Here is a 20,182-nt window from a genome sequence, read left to right as displayed (position 1 = left end):
TAACGTGCTCGGTTTCCCCACCCCTGGGAGGGGTTGCCGGGGCCGCCAGCTGCCTCCCAGTTTCCATCGCTCTCTCCTGGGGAGGATCCGCCGCCGGGAGGAAGGATTAGAATAAACCTGGTCGAGGCGCAGAAGTGGCTCCCCAGGAAGCCGGCGCCCGGGCCGCCGCCTCGTGTCCCCTCGGGGCGCAGCGCTCGGGGGTCGGCGGGCCGGAGCCGAGGCGCGGCCGGCGGGCCGGGGGCGGCGGGGCCGAGCAAGCCGCTGCGCGAGGGGGCGGCGGGCGCGCGGCTAACCGGGGGGCGGCCGGGCAGCCCCCCGCGCCCCGCGGGGCCCCGGAGCCCCGACACGCGGGCTGGAAGCGACTGAGGACCGCCGCCGCGGGCTGCGGGCGAGCACCGTCCCTCTAGGCAGGGGATCCGGCTATGACAGCTGGGCTCCCCAAAGGGTTAACCTGGGTGTCCTCGGCAAAGTTGTCGCCGAGCCGGGAGCCCGCGTAGGGGCCGCGGCGCCGAGGCTCGGGGGGCGGCCGGGCGGCCGGCGGCGGTCGTGGCTCGGCGGGGCCCGCGCGGCCGGGGGGCTGCTGGGGGTGTGCGCCCCCAGCCGGCTGCCCTCGTGGATGCCTCCCGGCGGCGGCGGGCCCATGAAAGACTGCGAGTACAGTCAGATCAGCACCCACAGCTCCTCCCCCATGGAGTCGCCCCACAAGAAGAAGAAAATCGCGGCCCGGAGGAAATGGGAGGTTTTCCCGGGAAGAAACAAGTTCTTCTGCAACGGGAGGATCATGATGGCCCGGCAGACGGGCGTCTTCTACCTGACTCTCATCCTCATCCTGGTCACCAGCGGACTCTTCTTCGCCTTCGAGTAAGTGGCGGCGAACGCTCCCCGACGCCCGCACCCCTCGCCTCCCCGACCCTTGCCCCTCTCCCGGCCACTTTCGTTTTCTAGGAGCCTTATCGATGGTATATTGTTATATAATACAGACCGGCTCTCCCTCTTCTGCAAAGGTCTCTTTGCTGTTTGGTCCCCAGAGAGAATGCAGTTCTGGGTCGGGCTCTGGGAATGGAGGAGAGGGGACGCTTGGAAGGCGCGCTGGCCTTGTGGCTCCCCGGGGTTGAGTGGCATCTCTCAGGTGACTGATTCTCGGCGCTGGCTCTGAGTTTGGCGACTACTAGCACGGCAGCCCAGGTGTAGCCTTCGGTGGGAAGCGGGCACGAGGCAGATTCCTAAGTCAGGGATAAGAGACTCGACTTCCTTTCCTGCTCACAAGCTGTAGGGCAACTCGCTAGTCTCCGTTCCCTAAATCCTGTGCGTACCTTCGCTGAATAATGAGACATCTTGGATATTTTAGGTCTCAAAGTGTAGGCCACCTGCGGTGGCCTAGAAGGATAATTTCATTTTTCCTTCTCTTAAGATGTTCACTCTTGGTCAACAATTTCTGATTTACCATGAGGTTTCTAGACTCTTCACTTTTTAAAAAGTTTCAATAAAAAAAAAATGTTCCAAACAAACACTTTCCCCTCCCCTCCCTATATTTGGGAGCAGGTGAAAGGAGATTGTAGGCCTGTTCAGGAAAAGTATGACACGGCATGTTAACTTCCGATTTTAGAAACAATACTTTGGGATTTTAGGGCTTTTATCCAGAAAAAGGTGCATGCAAGTCCTCACCGTTTTCAGGAAAATCAAATTGGCCAGTAGCAACTATCCCCCTGCCAACTAATGAAAGATCTTCTTATGTATTAATAGTATTAAATAAAGTAGTTTAACACATTCCAGAATCAATTTCAGTTGCTCTTATTGGGTCCAACATTTAGAATGCAGTTTCTTATGTAAGTCTTGGTATCTTATGCTCAATGAAAATTGTAGCTACTCCCCCCCCCCCCGAAATTTTAAAATAAGCAATACATTTATTGGGACTTCTTTGCTTTTTCCATGTCTTGGTTGTTATGGGACATGATCCTCTTTCTGCTCTGGTTGGATGGGGTTACTTAAAATCCTTTGTGTATATTTACTTTTGTCTCTGATAAGTATTAATAAGCTCTGATTTTGTGTCTGGTGTTTGATATAACAAATGCTGTCTCAGAAACAATCTCTTGACAATGTAATACTTTTCACTTAAAGCCTTCAGAGTCTGAGGGGAAACATTTTGTATCTGAACATTTGCTGTGAGAACAATTTTAACAGGATCGAGTTAGAGAACAGGTGAGGGGGGAAATCTAGGAGTCAGTCTCCTCACCTCCTCCAGCCCTTCTTACAGAAAACCCCTCTCTTTCTTTCTTTGTAAATTTTCCAGGTCTCTCCTAGAAGTTTAACTTTTGTGCACACTTGAGATGAGTTGGTAGAGTCTGCCTGGGGACTTGGGGACGAGTCAGTGAGGGTAAGAAGAGGCTTTTGGAATGACAGGAGAAGTGTTGTTCCTGCTGCTGCTTCCCTTGTCCCCGTCCAGAGCCAGGTCCTGACTGACCTGGGGAACCGTTGGAAGGGGCCAGAGGTTCTGGGTGAGTTTGCAGTCTGAGCTGTAATTCATTCTGGCACTGAAATCATAATGCCTTATGGTTGAACAGAAATGTCATCCTTCTAAGGACGGCTTTCAATACAGGTGGTTCTCCAGGCAGAGAGTATTTGCTAGGTTCCTAATATTAAGAGAGTTTCCAATGGATCTGTGTTGGCATCTTTTAGCAATTTTAAGAGTGGAGAAAATGGGTTAATTTTGTGATTGTATTGCAGAGCTTCAGCCACAAGTGTGTTTCACGTGGGATCATGAATCTTTCATTTTCTATATACACACAAATCCCCCCGGTGTGGTTAGGGGTCCCCTCCAGTTATTGCTCCCACCTTTTACTTTCTTCTTTCAAACACTGCTTTTAACTAAACCAGCATAGATTCATTTTCACTCCTTCATCTCTCTGTGTGTTTCTCCAAGAGTTCCCCAAAGTCCTCACTAGCAGGCTGTCAGGGATCTTTTTTCTGCGTCAGCGTTGCGTTAACTGGTGGCTGTAGTAATAGACATGTGCACTGGGATTTGATTAGCTACCGTCGGCAGCTTCGTTTTTAGATCATCTCTGTGGGTATGTGTGTCTTTGGTCTCCGTGAGCCTTGCTTCAGTTAGGCGTTTGAAATTTCAAGAAAATAGGTTCATTCTTGCTTGTTGCCTCTGCTGCGAAAAATCATAGGGTTGCTCAAACTGTCGAATATTATGCTTTGGCAAGATATTTGTCATTGTATGGCTTTTAAGTTCTTTACTATTGCTAATGCCAGAGTGAAATTGGATAACTTTGGCCAAATTAATTTGATAGAGGCTCAGGGAACCAATTAGTCACATGCATAGAAAATGAAATGCCAACAGGCTAAGAGAGATCCAGAGAGAATGCCAGTTTTGCCTGCTCATTGCCTTCCTCTGTCATTCCTTCACTTGTTTATGGAGCACATACTATATGGTTGCCTACTTTGATTAATTTCCCGTCTTGATAACTTTAACATTAGCAGAATTCATTTTTTAAACATTAGGGTCCATGATTCTCCATGCTGTTACACAGAGAGGCAAATAGGACATTTGAAAAGACATGTAACTTCTAAATTTAATTTTAGACCTTTTCCTACAGTTCTTCTCCCACTGTACCCCTCTTTCCCATCCTTGAACAGATGGACAGGAAAGTTTGTCCAAGAGAAATGGCCTTCTTGGGAGTTCCTGTTGTGGCTCAGCAGGTTAAGGAGCTGACGTTGTCTCAATGAGGATATGGGTTTGATCCTTGGCCTCGCTCAGTGGTTTAAGGATCTGGTGTTGTGGTAAGCTGTGGTGCAGGTCACAGATGCAGCTTGGATTTGGTGTTGTTGTGGCTGTGATATAGGTCACAGCTGCAGCTCTGATTTGACCTCTAGGTTGGGAACGTCCATATGCAGCAGGTGCAGCCCTAAAAAGAAAAAAGAAGAGGGCTTCTTGGAATATAGCAACAGGTATTGAAGAAAGGCAGGGGTAGAATGATTATTCCCACCTTGGAGTTGGGGTGACAGAGGCTTGGAGAGGTTGAAGGATCACCTAAGATTGCATACTGGGTAGTGGCAGGGTTTCTGGCTGCAAAACTAGTGCCCTTTCTTGCAGTGTGCTCCTCCTCCTCCAAGGACAGGTTAGTGGTTACAGGCACAGGCGCATTTTAAAAGGATGGATTCCAAGATTCTTCCCAGAAGTATGACCCTAGACAAATTATTTGACTTTTCTAAGCCTTAGTTTCCCGATCTGTTAAATGGGATTAGTGATACCTACCTTTCGATGTTGTGAAGATTAGATGAAGTGTACTGAGTACAGTGTCTGACACATAGCACTCACTGAATGGTACTTATCTTTAAGAGCAGAACTTGGAAGTAGCCTCTTCAGGATCAGGTCATCCTTTTCTGAAAACCTGTGAAGGAGGGTGTATGTGGGTTCATAAGCAAGTGTGCCAGTGTTAGCATATTAGGGCTGACGAGTGCAGAACTCTGTAGTCTGCCATTAAAATCCAGACCTTTGCATGAGTCTGAGGAGTGGCTTCGCTCTTGGCCCTTCAGAGTAGGGGTCCTGCAGGGACCTCTGGGGACCACTTTTATCCAGACCCTGGGCACTGGCACTGAGGAAGCCTACATGAAGCAGGGACTGGCTTTCGTTTCCATTTTTAATTTTGTTGTTGTTGTTGTTGTCTTTTTAGCACTGCACCCGCAGCATATGGAGGTTCCCAGACTAGGGGTGAAATGGGAGCTACAGCTGCCGGCCTACACCACAGTCGCAGCAACACCAGATCCGAGCCACGTCTGCGACCTACACCACAGCTCATGGCAATGCCAGATCTTTAACCCACTGAGTGAGGCCAGGGATTGAACCCACAACCTCAAAGTTCCTAGTTGGATTCGTTTCTGCTGAGCCATGATGGGAACTCCCTTTTGTTTCCATTTTTAGAGCTACCATCTCAGAACTGGGAAGACAGTCATGAAAGCAACTAGAAGCAACTTGAAGCCACTCTCCAGTCTTTGTCAGGAAGAGCGGGGCTGTTTATTTTTGGGCATCTTTTATTCAACATATGGAGTACTGATGCAGAGTGACAGCATTTCATGGCTGTGTTTAAGAGGGAAGGCAGGAGCTTGGGACAGTGCTGTCCAGACAGCTCACTGCTCCTTGCACTTGTTGAGGGGCTGACTCATCAGAGATTCCCCGCAACATCCTCATTCTCACACCCCCAGAACCGCCATTTGAAAAGATCAGTGAACATTATCAATTTCTTTCTCTCTGATATACCCACTCATACAGCCTGCTTTTGTTTAGCGTTGAAAATAAAAAGTCTCTGGTCTTGTACTGTTGATGTTTCATCCTCTCCTGATCACAGGGGCAAAAAGAAGGTGGTAAACTGGGATGCAGGTGAGGTTCCTGTTTCCAGGAGCATCCCCGAGGCCAGGGGAGGCCTGCTCCGATCTTGGACTTGACTGTCTCCCAATTCTGTGCTATCACCACAGACAGTTTGGAGGTGTCACTGGGGCTGAAGTACTTGCGAATGTGGCTGCATTCTTAAATTTCTCCTCATCTAGAAGTCCATTGATGATATTTTTAAAAAGCCATATTTTCGGAGTTTCCCGCCGTGGCTTGTGACTAGCATCCATGAGGACGCAGGTTTGATCCCTGGCCTTGCTCAGTGGGTCAAGGATCTGGTGTTGCTGTGAGCTGTGGTGTAGGTTGCACACATGGCTCTGATCCTGCATGGCTGTGGCTGTGGTGTAGGCTGGCAGCTGCAGCTCCGATTCAACCCCTAGTCTGGGAACCTCCATATGCTTCAGGTGCAGCCCTAAAAAAGCAAAAAAAAAAAAAAAAAAAAAAGCCATATTTTCTTCTCTTTTGTCTTTCCTGCTCCCTTCCATCCTTTCTTCCCTTCATTTCTTCATCCTCCTCCTCCTTCTCCTTTTCCGTTGTCTTTTTTTTTGCTCATCCCCTCTGAAATAATTGATGAATAATTGGTAGTCAGTGACCTGGAGGCAGGTTTGCCTTGAAGATGGAATAAGGGACTGTCTCCCATAAAGAAAAGTGCCATTTCCCACAATAATGTCTTCCTTTTAGATTGGAAATCCTTTATTGTCTAGTAGAGGGTACTGCCCTTATAATATATGAAGATTCCATCTTTTTTCACCTCTCCTATTCCAAACTGCATCAAGCTGTCATCTCAGAAAACATCTGGAGTGTTCCATTTTTAAGCCAGGTGCTGGCCAGCTTGTGCGTCGTAGAACGCCGTGGGGCTGCCTCGGCACCTTGCACTGAGCATTCTCTATGGACATAGTCGATGGTGTCAAGGAAACTTTATAACCCCCGGTGGCTTCAAAACCTTGTTAATGGCGTTGTGACACGAGTGCACTAGTCCATTCATTTATGCATGATCAGCACATGTAAATTCCATGGGGGGGGGCATTGAAACAGAAGAACGAAAAGATTTTCTTAGTTACTTAGAAAACTAGTGATAGAGTTGTTCTCTTCACTAAGACGTCTTCCTATTTTTTTTTTCATTATTTTTAAACTAAATGCTTTAAACAAAGCATCTGATATATACGAAGGTTACCCAACAACCACCAGCACCTAGAGTAATTTTGGATGTTATAGGTTCTTAACTTTAGATACTTGAATTTACATGATAGAACTCTTAAGGATTCTGTCGAGTGCTTCTGTTTCACTGTCTTCTATCAGCTAGTGGGACCTGACATCAAATCATGCAGAAAGAATTCTTGTAGGTTCCTGTTGTAATCGGGTAGTGATGGTCAGTTATTTAATGGGCTATATCTATATAACCTGGAGATTTTTATTTTGCAGAACAGTGCTACACATAATTTATTCAAGGCAGAGTTATTACGGCTTATCAAGAGAACTTAAATCGGGGGTTTCAAGGAAGCGTGTTCGTTGGTTTATAGCTGAGGTTTTCAGAAAAGGGGAGAACAGTGGGTGCTCATAGTTACACCCAGGATATTGGATCTGAGAAAATGTCAGTTAGTTTAGGGAAGAGCTGGGGACCATCTTAATGCTTTTGTTTAGTTCTTCACTAAATACAAACGGTCTCTATTCAAACTAATTTTTATAAGCCGGATGATCTATTTCTTCAGTTTTCCCCTGTTGAAAAAATGTGGTATTAGATTGATACAGAAGATTATATGTAACACACATGCAGATTTTGAAATAAAATACTATAAAGAGCACCCATGAAACTACTAGTGAAGTTCCCGTTGTGGCTTAGTGGAAATGCATCTGACTAGCCTCCATGAGGATGCAGGTTTGATCCCTGGCCTCACTCAGTGGGTTAAGGATCCGGCATTGCTGTGAGCTATGGTGTAGGTTGCAGATGCTGCTCGGATCTGGTGTTGCTGTGACTGTGGCTACAGCTCTGATTGGACCCCTAGCTTGGGAACCTCCATATGCCGCTGGTGTGACCCTAAAAAGACAGACACGCACACAAAATATAGATATAAAGGGAAACTGCTACTAGGTCAAGAACTGCATCAGTAGCAGAATTTTTTTTTTTTTTTTGTCTTTTTGTCTTCTAGGGCCGCTCTCGTGGCATGTAGAGGTTCCCAGGCTAGGGGTCGAATCGGAGCTGTAGCCGCCGGCCTGTGCCAGAGCCACAGCAATGCGGGATTTGAGCCGAGTCTGCGACCTACACCACAGCTCACTGCAACGCTGGATCCTTAACCCACTGAGCGAGGCCAGGGATCGAACCCGCAACCTCATGGTTCCTAGTCAGATTCGTTAACCACTGAGCCACAACGGGAGCCCCTTATTTTTCTATATAAAAAATATAAAGAGGAGTTCCCGTCGTGGCGCAGTGGTTAATGAATCCGACTAGGAACCATGAGGTTGCGGGTTCGGTCCCTGCCCTTGCTCAGTGGGTTAAGGATCCGGCGTTGCCGTGAGCTGTGGTGTAGGTTGCAGACGCGGCTTGGATCTGGCGTTGCTGTGGCTCTGGCGTAGGCCGGTGGCTGCAGCTCCGATTCGACCCCTAGCCTGGGAACCTCCATATGCTGCGGGAGCGGCCCAAAGAAATAGCAAAAAGACCAAAAAAAAAAAAATATATATATATATAAATATATATAAAGAAAAATTTCTTACCTATAAAAAATAATGAAATATTTTATTTAAAAAAACCCCTCTCTCTCCCTTCTCCTCTCCCCCTCTGACCTGTTGGAGAGTAAATTGCAGGCGTCATTCCCTTTTATATCCAAATTTTTTGTGTGTAATCCTTACGAAAAAAGGTTTTTCTCTTATACAAACACAGTATTAGTATCAACTTCAGGAAATTTAACATGAATACAACAGTCCACGTTCAAATTTTGCATTTGTCCCAATACCAATGGCTTGAAGTTTATCATCTTGGTATTTGTTTTCTATTAACCTAATATGTATTTTATTTCTCTTTTTCTCCTACTTGGCTTCTTTTATGTGAATAGCATTTTTAGTATTACATTTTATTTCCTTTAAAAAAGTTTGGGGTGTTCCCTGGTGGCTCGATGAGTTAAGGATCTGTCATTGTCACTGCTGTGGCTGGGTCACTGCTGTGGCATAGGTTTGATCCCTGGCTCAGGAATTTCTGCATGCCACAGGTGTGGCCAAAATGAAAACAACACAGAACAAATTTTGGGCTGTTTCTTTGTGTTTTTTTAGTAGCTGCTTAAGAGGTTAGAGTATGTATCTTTACTCTCTAATAGTCTACCTCCAAATTGTAATACTGTACTTCAAAAGTAATATAAGTAACCTATAATGTTTACAATTCCACTTCTTCCATCCCTTGAACTCTTTTTTTTTTTGTCTTTTTTGTTGTTGTTGTTGTTGTTGTTGCTATTTCTTGGGCCGCTCCCGAGGCATATGGAGGTTCCCAGGCTAGGGGTCGAATCGGAGCTGCAGCCACCGGCCTACGCCAGAGCCACAGCAACGAGGGATCCGAGCTGTGTCTGCAACCTATACCACAGCTCAGGGCAACGCTGGATCGTTAACCCACTGAGCAAGGGCAGGGACCGAACCCGCAACCTCATGGTTCCTAGTCGGATTCGTTAACCACTGCGCCACGACGGGAACTCCCTTGAACTCTTATTGTCATGTATTTTATATCCATTTATGCTACAAATCCAGTAATGTTATTATTTAAAACTGGTCAATAGGAGTTCCCACTGTGGCACAGTGGGTTAAGGAGCTGGCATTGCCACAGCTGTGGTGTAGGTTGTAGCTGCAACTGGAATTTGACCCCTGGCCTGGAAACTTCCATATGCTGTGGGTGTGGCAAAAACAACAACAAAAGTAAAAGCAGTCAATAGTATTTAAAAGAAATAAATATGTATATATATATATAGAATAAATATATTTAAAAAACACACATATATAAAATCTAAAATATACTTACATTTGTACATATGTAAAATAGAGATAATTTAAAATAGAATTTTGTGTTTGTTCTCACATATTTACTATTTCTAGTACTCTTTATTTCTTTCATCTGTATTGTATCCCTTTGGCCTAAAGTATTCCTTTTAGCATTTCTTGCATGCAGGTCTGCTGGTGACAAATTCTCTTAGTTTTTGCTTCTAAAAATGTTTATTTTGTCTGCTTTTTTTTTTTCCTATGCCCACAGCATGTAGAAGTTCCTGGGCCAGGGATCAAACCTGTGCCACAGCAGTGACCTGAGCCACAGTAGTGATCATGCTGGATCCCTAGCCCACTGAGCCACCAGGGAACTCCTTGTCTTCAGTTTTAAAGAATATGTTCACTGGATATAGAATTCTAGTTTGACAATTTTTTTTTTTTTCTGTCAGAACTTTGAAGATGTTGGCCCATTGTCTTCTGGCCTCTTTTTTATTTCTAATGATAAGTTCTACAAGGAGATCCTGCTGAGTAGCATTGAGAACTATGTCTAGATACTCATATTGCAACAGAACAAAGGGTGGGGGAAACATGTATACATGTAAGAATAACTTGATCTCCATGCTGTACAGTGGGAAAAAATAAAAAAAAAAAGAAATTAAAAAAATTGATAAGTTCTTATTTTTTGAATTTCCCCCTGTATGTAATGGGTCATATTTTTTCCAGTTGATTTTTCTCTTTCCCTTTAGTTTTTTTTTTTTTTTTCCCAGCAGCTGAATGAGGACATACTGAGGTATCAGTGATGTTGAGCATTTTTTTCACATGCTTGGCCATCTGACTTGAGATGTTCTGAGGGAAGAATCAGGACTTAGCCTCTAGCAGCAACTGGGATCTAAACCCTGGCAAAACTCTTTATGCTTCACAGCCCAGCACCAGTTTACTGAACTGTGGAACCAGCTTTTTGGGTTTTCAGTCTTGTCCCAGCTTTATTTATTTATTTTTTTTGGTCATTTTAGGGCCACACCTAAGGCATATGGAAGTGCCCAGGCTGGGGGTCCAATTGGAGCTGAAGCTGCTGGCCGACACCACAGACGCGGCTCGGATCTGGCGTTGCCGTGGCTCTGGCGTAGGCCGGTGGCTACAGCTCCGATTAGACCCCTAGCCTGGGAACCTCCATACACTGTGGGAGTGGCCCTAGAAAAGGCAAAAAGAAAAAAAAAGACAAAATAAAATAAAAATAAATAAATATAATAAATAAATAAAATAAGCTGTTTCTCTGTTTTCGTGAGAAGCCCCTGAAAACTACCAAAAGATAGCAGACTCTGAAGCTTAAATTCTTTCACAAGTGAGTTAGACAGCCAGCCCTGCCTCCACTGATAAGACTATCTCAAGGCAAACCACATCCAGCCCCCAGGACCGTTGGCTACGCCCTCTATCCCAAAGTGCCCAGCCCTGTCACATTCTGATGGCTCTCAATGCCAGACGGGGCCTCACCGTCTCTGAAGTCAGTTTTTAAAACCCAGTTTGAAGATGTATGGCAATCATCGTATTCCCATTTCTTAGCGATCTGTTCTGTCCAACTGTGCTTAATACGTTCTAAAATAAAATGGTTTCCTTATAGTTGAAAGCAGGTCTACTTCAAAAATCTCCAACAAGAACAGGGAAGTCTATTCCAGTGGTGGCAGCTCTCAGCTGAAGGGTCAAGGAGGTAGGGGCCAAAACAGGCCTAAATGAAGGATTGTGCAACCTCTACAATGCAGATATGGAGTTGGGGGAAATGGGCGCACACACACACACACACACACACACACACACACACACAGCTGTCCTGTTTCTCTTCATTCGGGGCCTGATCGTGGCAGGGGAAGGGATCCCTCTCAAGCAGAGCACCAGGGAGACTGAAGAGTCTCTAAGAGCAGAGGGCTATTTGGTTCAATCAGAAATCCCTTCTATCAGGAGGATCACTGCAAACCAGCTACTGGAGCAGAGGTCAGTAACCGAATAGGAATCACAGGTACTCTGAGGGGCTGGATCTACGCTAGCGCCACCCCTCTCATCAAAGAAAACACTTCTCAGCCCCAGAATTCATCCTGGAAGCGCTCTCCCTCTTCGCCCTTCCCACAGACTTTCAGTCATTCCACTTGACTAATCTTTTTCTTTAATGTCTCGTAGGCTGTATTCTTCCTCTGTTTCCATACTTAATGTGATGGGTTTCAAACACATGCACAAAATCTTTAACCCTTTATCCATTAAAAAAAAAAATAGAGTCTAATTCTCCCCCGAGGTGTGGTTCAGTCTTAGTGACTCGGGTCTAAAGAACGGAACGTGGCAGAAGGAGCACCTTGTAATTTCCGACTCTAGATTAGAAAATGTGGAACATCTTCTGCCTGGTGCCTGGGCTCTTTCTCCCTCCTCTCCCCCCTGCCCCCGCCTCCCACATCTGGAACATGTACCTTGGAGCTAGGAGCTGCCTAGGCCACATACTGATAGAGGTGCCCACAGATCCCCAGCTGCTCCGTCCTCTGGCTCTTTGAGTCTTTATGGCTCAGAGGCCAGACATGTGAGGGAGCGAATCTTCACGTGGTTCTGTTTCTTGCCTCCCCATCTCTAAGCCTCCCCAGTCAGAGCTGAAAGGAGCAGACATGAGCTGTCCCTGCTGAGCTCTGCCTACATGGCAGATTTAAACAAAATGACGTTGTTTCAAGCCAGTATGTTTTGGGGATGTTTATTAGACAGCCATAGCAACTGGACAACTTCACCACCAGAACTGCCCAAATGAAGTGTTGAGACTGGGTTGGAGTATACGGCCATCAGTGTGTGACTGTAGGTGCTCTAGTCACGTGCTGGGTTAGAGAATCTGTTTTCAATTATGGTAGATTCAAGGTTAGCTCTTTGCACACACCACCTCCTTCCCAGCGTGCCCTTGAGCAGGAGAGACAGGAATTGCAGCTCGATGTTGCACCCACCGTGTGCCAACCCCAGGTCTCCCCTGGGAGAGCTGTCCTTTGTCACACACGTCCTGGTGGGAAAGTAGTTTGATGTGAGCCCTTGTCACCCCTGGGCCATCTCCAGCTTCCTTCCTCCAGTTTTCTTCCATGCTGTGTTGGTTGTATTTATAGTGATAGGCTCACATACCACTCACATGGGAAAGTAAATCCACACAAAACTTAAAATCTGGTGTTCAAGGACTTTCTAGATTTTTCAACTTTATAGATGAGAACCTTTATGTTCTTTTTTCTTTCTTTCTTTGTTTTTACCTGTAGCATACGAAAGTTCCCAGGCTAGGGGTCAAATCGGAGCCGCAGGCCTACGGCGCAGACACAGCCACAGCAATGCAGGATCTGAGTCACATCTACAACCTATGCTACGGCTTGCGGCCATGCTGGATCCTTAACCCTCTGAGCGAGACTGGGGATCAAACCTGCATCTTCATGGATACTCGTTGGGTTCTTAACCCATTGAGCCACAACCAGAACTGAGAACCTTTATTTTCTAAGCATTCTGCTTAGAGCAGACCCTTTGACTTTGGAGAGGGCTGAATGTGGAAACACAGCCAGGGAGGGGACACCTCTCTAACACTCTTGTGAGCTGGGGTGTTCACGCTGCCCTGTTTTGAGAAGGCCAGGCACCTGGCTCACCTGCCTGTCATGATTTTGATCCAGCGAGGTCTGTCCAATAGCCTGTTTTGACCTCGCGTCTCCTGAGCTGTGCTGCCCCAGAAGTGGGTGCTGGACACCCAGTGACTCCCAGTGACCTGATCTTTCATGTTTATGGAATCAGTGCAATTTTTCCTCTTGAATGGCACTATTTTGGGGTCTTTTAATGTCATGAATTTCCCATACACACATTCTTGATGGCAGATAAGGGCGTATTTGAACATATAAGCCAAAGTCAAGTTAAATTCTGCAGCTATATATAGTCTATTTGTCTTTCTAACCAGGGAGAAGAATTCTTTACTCAGATTATCTTACTAACTTGATATAAATTTTCCTGCTTCTTTTTAAGATAGCAGCCCATGCAAACTGAATTCCAGAATGGTCCCAACACACGCATTCAGATGATGATTTCTGCTGTTTAGGAGACCTGCTGAGTTTGTGTTTATGTTCCTATTCCATAAATAAGCTTTAAACATATTTTGCACAGATATTTCAAAAGATATGCTCTTGTCTTTTTAAAAGTAAATAGCTGCTGGAATTCCCATGTGCTCAGTGGGTTAAGAATCCGACTAATATCCAAGAGGATGCGGGTTTGATCCCTGGCCTTGATCAGTGGGTTAAGGATCCAGTGTTGCCATGAGCTGTGGTGTAGGTTGCAGAGGCAGCTCAGATCCTGAGTTGCTGTGGCCGTGGTGTAGGCTGGCAGCTGCAGCTCTGATTTGACCCCTAGCCTGGGAATCTCCATAGGCTGCGGTGCGGCCCTTAAAAAAAAAAAAAGAAAAAAGAAATAGATACTGAAAGTTAGAGAACTCTTCCTCATAAAACTTTTAGTCAGGATTAACATTGAATAACATTGTATAAACAGAAACTATTTCTTTTTGGCTCAAAAATTTTAAAAATGGTAAAAAGTATTATTTTTAAGCTATATGCCTTTATTGAAGTGGAAACTATTTCCATTCTTGTTTTTTATTTAGAAGTTAAAGTGGCAGCAAAGCAGAGTTCCACTCATTTATAAAAACTAAATTCTTCCACATCTTGGCTGTGGATGGTTACGACTGATCAGGAAAATGTTGTTTCCTAGACCGTGAGATGAATATTCTTCTTCATTCTCAAGAGGGTGTGAAATGGTTGATTTTAGGTGTGTGCGTTGGTCGCCATCACCCAGAGTTGACCCCAGTGTCTTCAAGAAGGCTCTCAAGTTGTCCTGAGCGGAAGCCCCGGGTAAGCTCAGAGGGGGGCTGAGGGCGGAAGGAAGGGAAACCTCCTTTTCCTTCTTCCGCATCGTCTCTCCCCAGAGAGACCGAGCTTTCGGTTGCTCTCACGGCCAGTCACCACTCGCTCAGTGGCATAAAATGATGCCGATTTCTTGCCCAACCGGTCTGTGGGTTCACGTCCAACACGATCTCCCTGGACTGCACCCCGAGTGTCAGGGGAGCCGTCTCTTCTGGTGTCCGTTCTGTTGCCTTTTCCAGCTTCTAGAGCTGACACGCTGCCTGTTTCTCTGCCTTCCCGGCCAGCAACGTTCCCTCTCTGGGTGCTGCCTCCCTCCGAGCACAGCCAGGAAAGGCTCTCACCTTTAAGGGCCCGTGTGGCTGGAGGGGGCCCACCCAGGACACCCCCTGCCCCACATTTGGCCTCTTATTTATTTATTTAGTCTTTTTGTCTTTTGTCTTTTTTGTTGTTGTTGTTGTTGTTGTTGTTGTTGCTATTTCTTGGGCCGCTCCCGTGGCATATGGAGGTTCCCAGGCTAGGGGTCGAATTGGAGCCGTAGCCACCGGCCTACGCCAGAGCCACAGCCACGCGGGATCCGAGCCGCATCTGTGACCTACACCACAGCTCACGGCAACGCCGGATGGTTAACCCACTGAGCAAGGGCAGGGACCGAACCCGCAACCTCATGGTTCCTAGTCGGATTCGTTAACCACTGCGCCACGACGGGAACTCCTATTTTTATTTTTATTTTTGTCTTTTTGCCTTTTGTAGGGCCGCTCCTGCGGCATATGGAGGTTCCCAGGCCAGGGGTCTAATTGGAGCTGTAGCCACTGGCCTACACCAGAGCCACAGCAATGTGGGATCCGAGCTGTGTCTGCAACCTACACCATAGCTCACGGCAACGCCGGATCCTTAACCCACTGAGCAAGGCCAGGGATCGAACCTGCAACCTCATGGTTCCTAGTTGGATTCATTAACCACTGCACCATGATGGGAACTCCCTGGCCTCTCATTTAATCACAGCTGCAAAGTCCCCTTTGCAGTGTTAGGTAATAAATTCACAAATACCCGGGGTTTGGACGTGGACCTCTTTGGGTGGCCATTATTCTGTCTGCTACAATCCTGCAAGACCTCCCGTGAGGCTCTTGCTGCTCCATCCCCTCCCAGTCTGCAGCTGAGGGCCTCCTGAGCCAGCCTGCGTTTGGGTAGGGACAGGGAAGATGGGGCGGGACACCAGACTGAACCTGACATCGCTAAATTTCTCAGTGTCTCGTAGACTTGTCTCCCCCAAGGATTTTCAAATAGGTCATTGTTTCCCCCCTGCTTCTACCCGATACAGCTAATGGAAGTGATTAGAGAGATTCTAGAAGAAGGCTTGAAGAAGCACTTTCTCTTCTGAGTCGGGAAGGCTGTGGAATTTATTTTGTAGAAACATGGTAGATTGTATCAAATTAAACTATTTCTTCTGTGCTTTAGAACAAATATTGCTATTCTTATTTTCCTTGTTTTTTTTTTTTTTTGATGAGAGGTATTTTGCAGTTATAATGATTCCCCCATCGATGAGGCTGCTGTTTGCGTCTGCATTTACTGGCACAAGAGAAGAGGAAAAGTTTTGACTGCATATCTTTGTGATAAACATAAAGTGCAGGTTTAATAAATAACTTGCTTACTTCCTCAGTACCCACAGGTTAATGCAGCCTCCAGAGAGAAATAGTTTTACTTGAAGCATCTGGTCAAACCCATTGATCAAAATAATGAGGACATTTATGGACCTATGTGATTTTCTGGAGGGAACCCAAGGTGATCCCCCTTTTCAGACTGGTTGATCAGACCTTGCTTTTTTGATTATAGAACTTTGACAAAGATAAAATCGTCCCTCTGAATAGGAGCCTTATTTCTATTCCTTCAAGCCATCTATTTTTTTTTTTTTCAGAAATTTCCCTGTGTCTTACTTCATGAATATTTCATTCTTTTACCTTTGTCTCTTTATTCAAGAAATGTTTGAGTATTTATTGCATGCCAAGCACAAGGTGCTGCATGTTGGAGATACAATGTATACATGTGGATATAAAACAAAAGTATAGGTAAATTAGCATGGTGTGGTCTGTTGTCAGAGCCAAGGTTAGTATTTCCTCCCTCCCTCCCTCCCTCCCTCCCTTCCTTCCTTCCTTCCTCCCTCCCTCCTTCTCTTCCTTTCTAGGGCCGCACCCACAACATCTGAAACTTCCCAGGCTAGGGGTTGAATAGGACCTACAGATTCAGAGTCACAGCAACTCAGAATCTGACCCTCATCTACGTCCTACACCACAGCTCATGGCAACACAGGATTCTTAACCCACTGAGCGAGGCCAGGGATCAAACACACATCCTCATGGCCACTAGCCGGATTCGTTACCACTGAGCCACAATGGGAACTCCATTATTTTCTATATTTAGAATACAGGAATACTGTATTCTATAGTAGTACTTTGAATAAGCACCATGCCATAAGATAAGAAATAAAGGGGTTTGCATCATCTCCCATGTGTAGTTGTATGTGCAGTAGGTCCTCTTTCTGTGTCTACAGATTCCATATCCATGGAGTCAACCAACTGTGGATTGAAAATATTAAAAAAATTCTGGAGAGTTCCAAAAAGCAAAACTTGAATTTGCCAGATGCCGGCAAATATTTAAGTAGCATTTACCTTGTATTGGGTATTATAAGTAATCTAGAGATGATTTAGTGTGTACAGGAAGCTGTGGATAGGTTACATGTGAATACTACACCATTTCATAAAAGGGTCTTGAGCATCCCAGGATTTTGGTGTCTGCAGGTGTCCTGGAACCAGTCCCTCTCAGATACCCAGGGACAATTATACATGCTGTTTCTTCAGATAGGCTTAGACCTCTTTTTATAATCTTGTGTCAGAGGTACAAAAGCCGTTGCTACTGTCACTCAACATGAAGAAAACAAGACCCTCGCGGAAGTTTAATGGGTTTGTGACGAAGGAAGACCTGGAACCAGAATGTCTTATCGTCCATGCACTCTCCACAGTGGGAGTGGGCTTCTCCGCCTGGCTGGGAGCTAGCCCATACAAGTGTTCTTTCCTTTGCATGTCACCACTTTTGTTTAAATTTTTTGATTCTGGTTGATTTGCAGTGTTCTGTCAAATGTCCCTGCTTTTTTGAGGCCAAAGCTGATCTTCTCCATTCTGCCCAGACCCCTCCCAGGGAAGAGGCTGTCTGGATGGCCCTGATCCTGGCCTCACACCACACACTGTGTCCGCCGTAGGCTCCAGCCCAGGCTGGGCCCCCAGCACGTACTAGTCAGATTGTTTCAAAAAGGGACAAGGATGGTGACGTTTGGTGCAAGGAGAGTCGATTTTCCTCAGAATCAATTGTGTTGTCATCTTCAGGGCTGGATTAAAGCCTTTCAAATGCCAGAAACACTAAGCAGTTCACATGGCCAACCCCCTTCCCGACCACCAAATGTCATTTATATACTAAAATCAATTGTAAGACATCAAACTTCTATTTTTCCAAGTCCAAATTCAGAGTGAGTTCATTGAAGCTGAACTTTTCTCATTTTCCACTCCCTCGCCCCACGGATTGTGTGGTCCCACCAGCGTGTGGCCTGCCCTTGGGGCAACGCGGTGGAGGTGTCCCGCTAGAGGGGGTGGGGGTGGAGCCAGAGGCCGGCCCAGCCTTGCGGGTCTTTCCTGTGCTTCCCCAGCTGTCCTGGTCCCTTGTCCTGTGGCCTCTGCTGTGCTCCAAGCCGGGAGGTGGAGATGGGGGCCTGCCTGGGTGCTCCCTCTGCACCTGCCACCCGCACCGGCAGCATTTTCAAACTTGAAGAGAGTGACCTACACCCAGCAGAACATCTCCGAGATCCAGGACACAGACACACACATGAAGATTTCAGAGCATCGCTTCTCTAACCATAAGCAGTGAGCTCTATTCTATTCTACTCAATTGTTTCATTCTAGAATATTTCACTTAAAAATGCGTCTCAACCCGCTTAATTGGTTCCGTGACCCACAGTCTGTGCGCTGGAACCCTGCACCACAGCCTAGCACCCTCCTCTCCGGTCCCCACACCCCTGGTCTTCACCCCACACCGTGCCCTCCGCCTGAACACCTCCCACTTCCAGCCTTGCACAGTGAGGCCACCCACCCCCCCATCTTCCTGCTCTTACTCAAGCCTCACTGATGCCCCAGGAGGTGACTCTTTGCATGTCTGGTGGGGCGCGCTGCACGCCTTCCTCTCCTAGTCGTGAGCTCACTAAGTGCTTCCCTATCCCACTGCTCTGCTGTTGCTGCACATCTGGTACACAGTAGGCACTACATAATCGCTTCCACAACTGCATTAAAACAATAATGCCCTTGTGTAGAGGGGCCAACCGACACCTGCCTTCCAAGCTTCCTACATCCATTTCCAGGTTCCCATCCACGTGTAGAGTATTTGCATTAACCTCCTTCATTATTTATGGGTCAGATGCTAAAGCCTTTTTGCAAGAGGCATCAGTAATCCTCACCAGTAACCTGAGGTTTATAGACTTAGAGGTCAAAGATGAAGAGAAATGTGTTTCAAATATAGGACTTTTAAAACCTTTTTTAGAAACATAAAATATGTAAACCGAGGTGTTTTTTCAAAATAGTGCTTTTTTTCATGATTAGTGTTGACTTCTGGTCAATCTCTTCGGAAACTGTGTTCTAGAATTTTATTAGCTATATATAAGAATCCTTTTCTTTTGCTTCTCATCATACAATGGCAAAAGTGGTAACCGCCTCCCCCCCGCCCCCCAATTTGCAGATGAGATAACTGAGGCCAGGGAGGTTGGATGACCCAGCAAAGTAACACAGAGACCTAAAGGCAAAGGCAGGGTGAGAACATGTGTCTTCTGATTGCTGGTCTGGAGCTTCCCCATCATCCTTTCTTGATGGAAGGAAGATAGTGAAAGGGGTCAGATGTTCTCCAGCCTCATAACTCTCAACAGACCTTGTCTTCAACATGGAATTCTTGCCATAATGTCTTGTTTTAAGCTTGTATTTCTTCCTTCGGAAAGTGATGAGTGAAATGCTATTTCATCCCTTATTTGAAGATGGGAATATTCTCAGGCTAGTGATGTGTATTCCTTTCTGAACTGGATTTGTTGCATTTGCACAGTAAAAAAAATTATGTTCAACTTCACCTCAGTTCATAGATTTGGCTTTATTTTAGAGCACCTGCTTTCATTAACGTCTAACCACATACCAGAAATTGCAAATACAGTTCCTAATAAGCACTCTCAGAAGGGGAAGGGATTTTAACAAAATTTCTTTGTTTTGTCTCTTCCAGAAAATACCATTTTGATGTGTCACAAGCTGTAATGAAAGCAAATAACCTAGGTGATGAACCAAAGAGACATTTTGTGAAATTTGTGCTCATTTAGTTGGGTTAGAATGAAAGAGTCACCAGTGTTTCTTCACTTTTTTCTTCCAGTTTTGACCCTCACCCAACCTGCAAAAGTGTCCCTTTCTTTCTTCTCTGCCCCCTGGACCCACACCACCTAAGACCCAGAACTCCTGCACTATAGGTCTCTGCCTTAAGGACTCAAGAGGGTGTGGGGTGGTCTGAGAACTCTGCTTCCATTTATCACATTATTTCTGTGGAAACACGCATTCCCAGTTTCAAACAACCAACACAGGAATTAACTTTGGGAGCTGCCTCTTCACCCAAAAAGAAAGCTCATTCTTAGGAGCTGATTAGCTAAGCAGAGCTCATTAGCTTAGCTTAGTTTAGCAAGTATGATCTCATTAGCTAATGTGACACCATAACATATACGCCCTCAGCCACCAGAGTCGGTTGCGAGAATGAGAGGCGGCCAAGGAAGGCGGCTCTCCCTGCCCGGGGCTGCAGATCCTGGGCTCCTGCTGGACCAGCGCCAGCCTGCTCACAGGGGGTTGCCTGGTGCACGCAGTGCAGGCGCCGGGCATGGTGACAGGTCCTGGGTGGC

General features: G+C 46.1%; 1 protein-coding gene across 4 annotated transcripts in view; it reads left to right on the top strand.

Annotated features, from left to right (window-relative positions):
• Positions 1-616: 616 nt before the first annotated feature.
• The window catches only part of ZDHHC14 (zinc finger DHHC-type palmitoyltransferase 14), a 265,769-nt gene continuing 246,203 nt past the window's right edge, over positions 617-20,182 (top strand). For all 4 annotated transcript variants that reach the window (XM_047769852.1, XM_047769851.1, XM_047769850.1 and 1 more), the window contains exon 1: positions 617-861. In XM_047769852.1, the coding sequence (XP_047625808.1) occupies positions 617-861 (245 nt within the window). The remainder of the gene's footprint in view (positions 862-20,182) is intronic.

The sequence above is a fragment of the Phacochoerus africanus genome, chromosome 2 (genome assembly GCF_016906955.1).
Source record: "Phacochoerus africanus isolate WHEZ1 chromosome 2, ROS_Pafr_v1, whole genome shotgun sequence".
Lineage (NCBI taxonomy): Eukaryota > Metazoa > Chordata > Mammalia > Artiodactyla > Suidae > Phacochoerus > Phacochoerus africanus.
The sequence above is the reverse complement of the archived record's forward strand: the minus strand, read 5'-3'. Positions and strand labels throughout refer to the sequence as shown.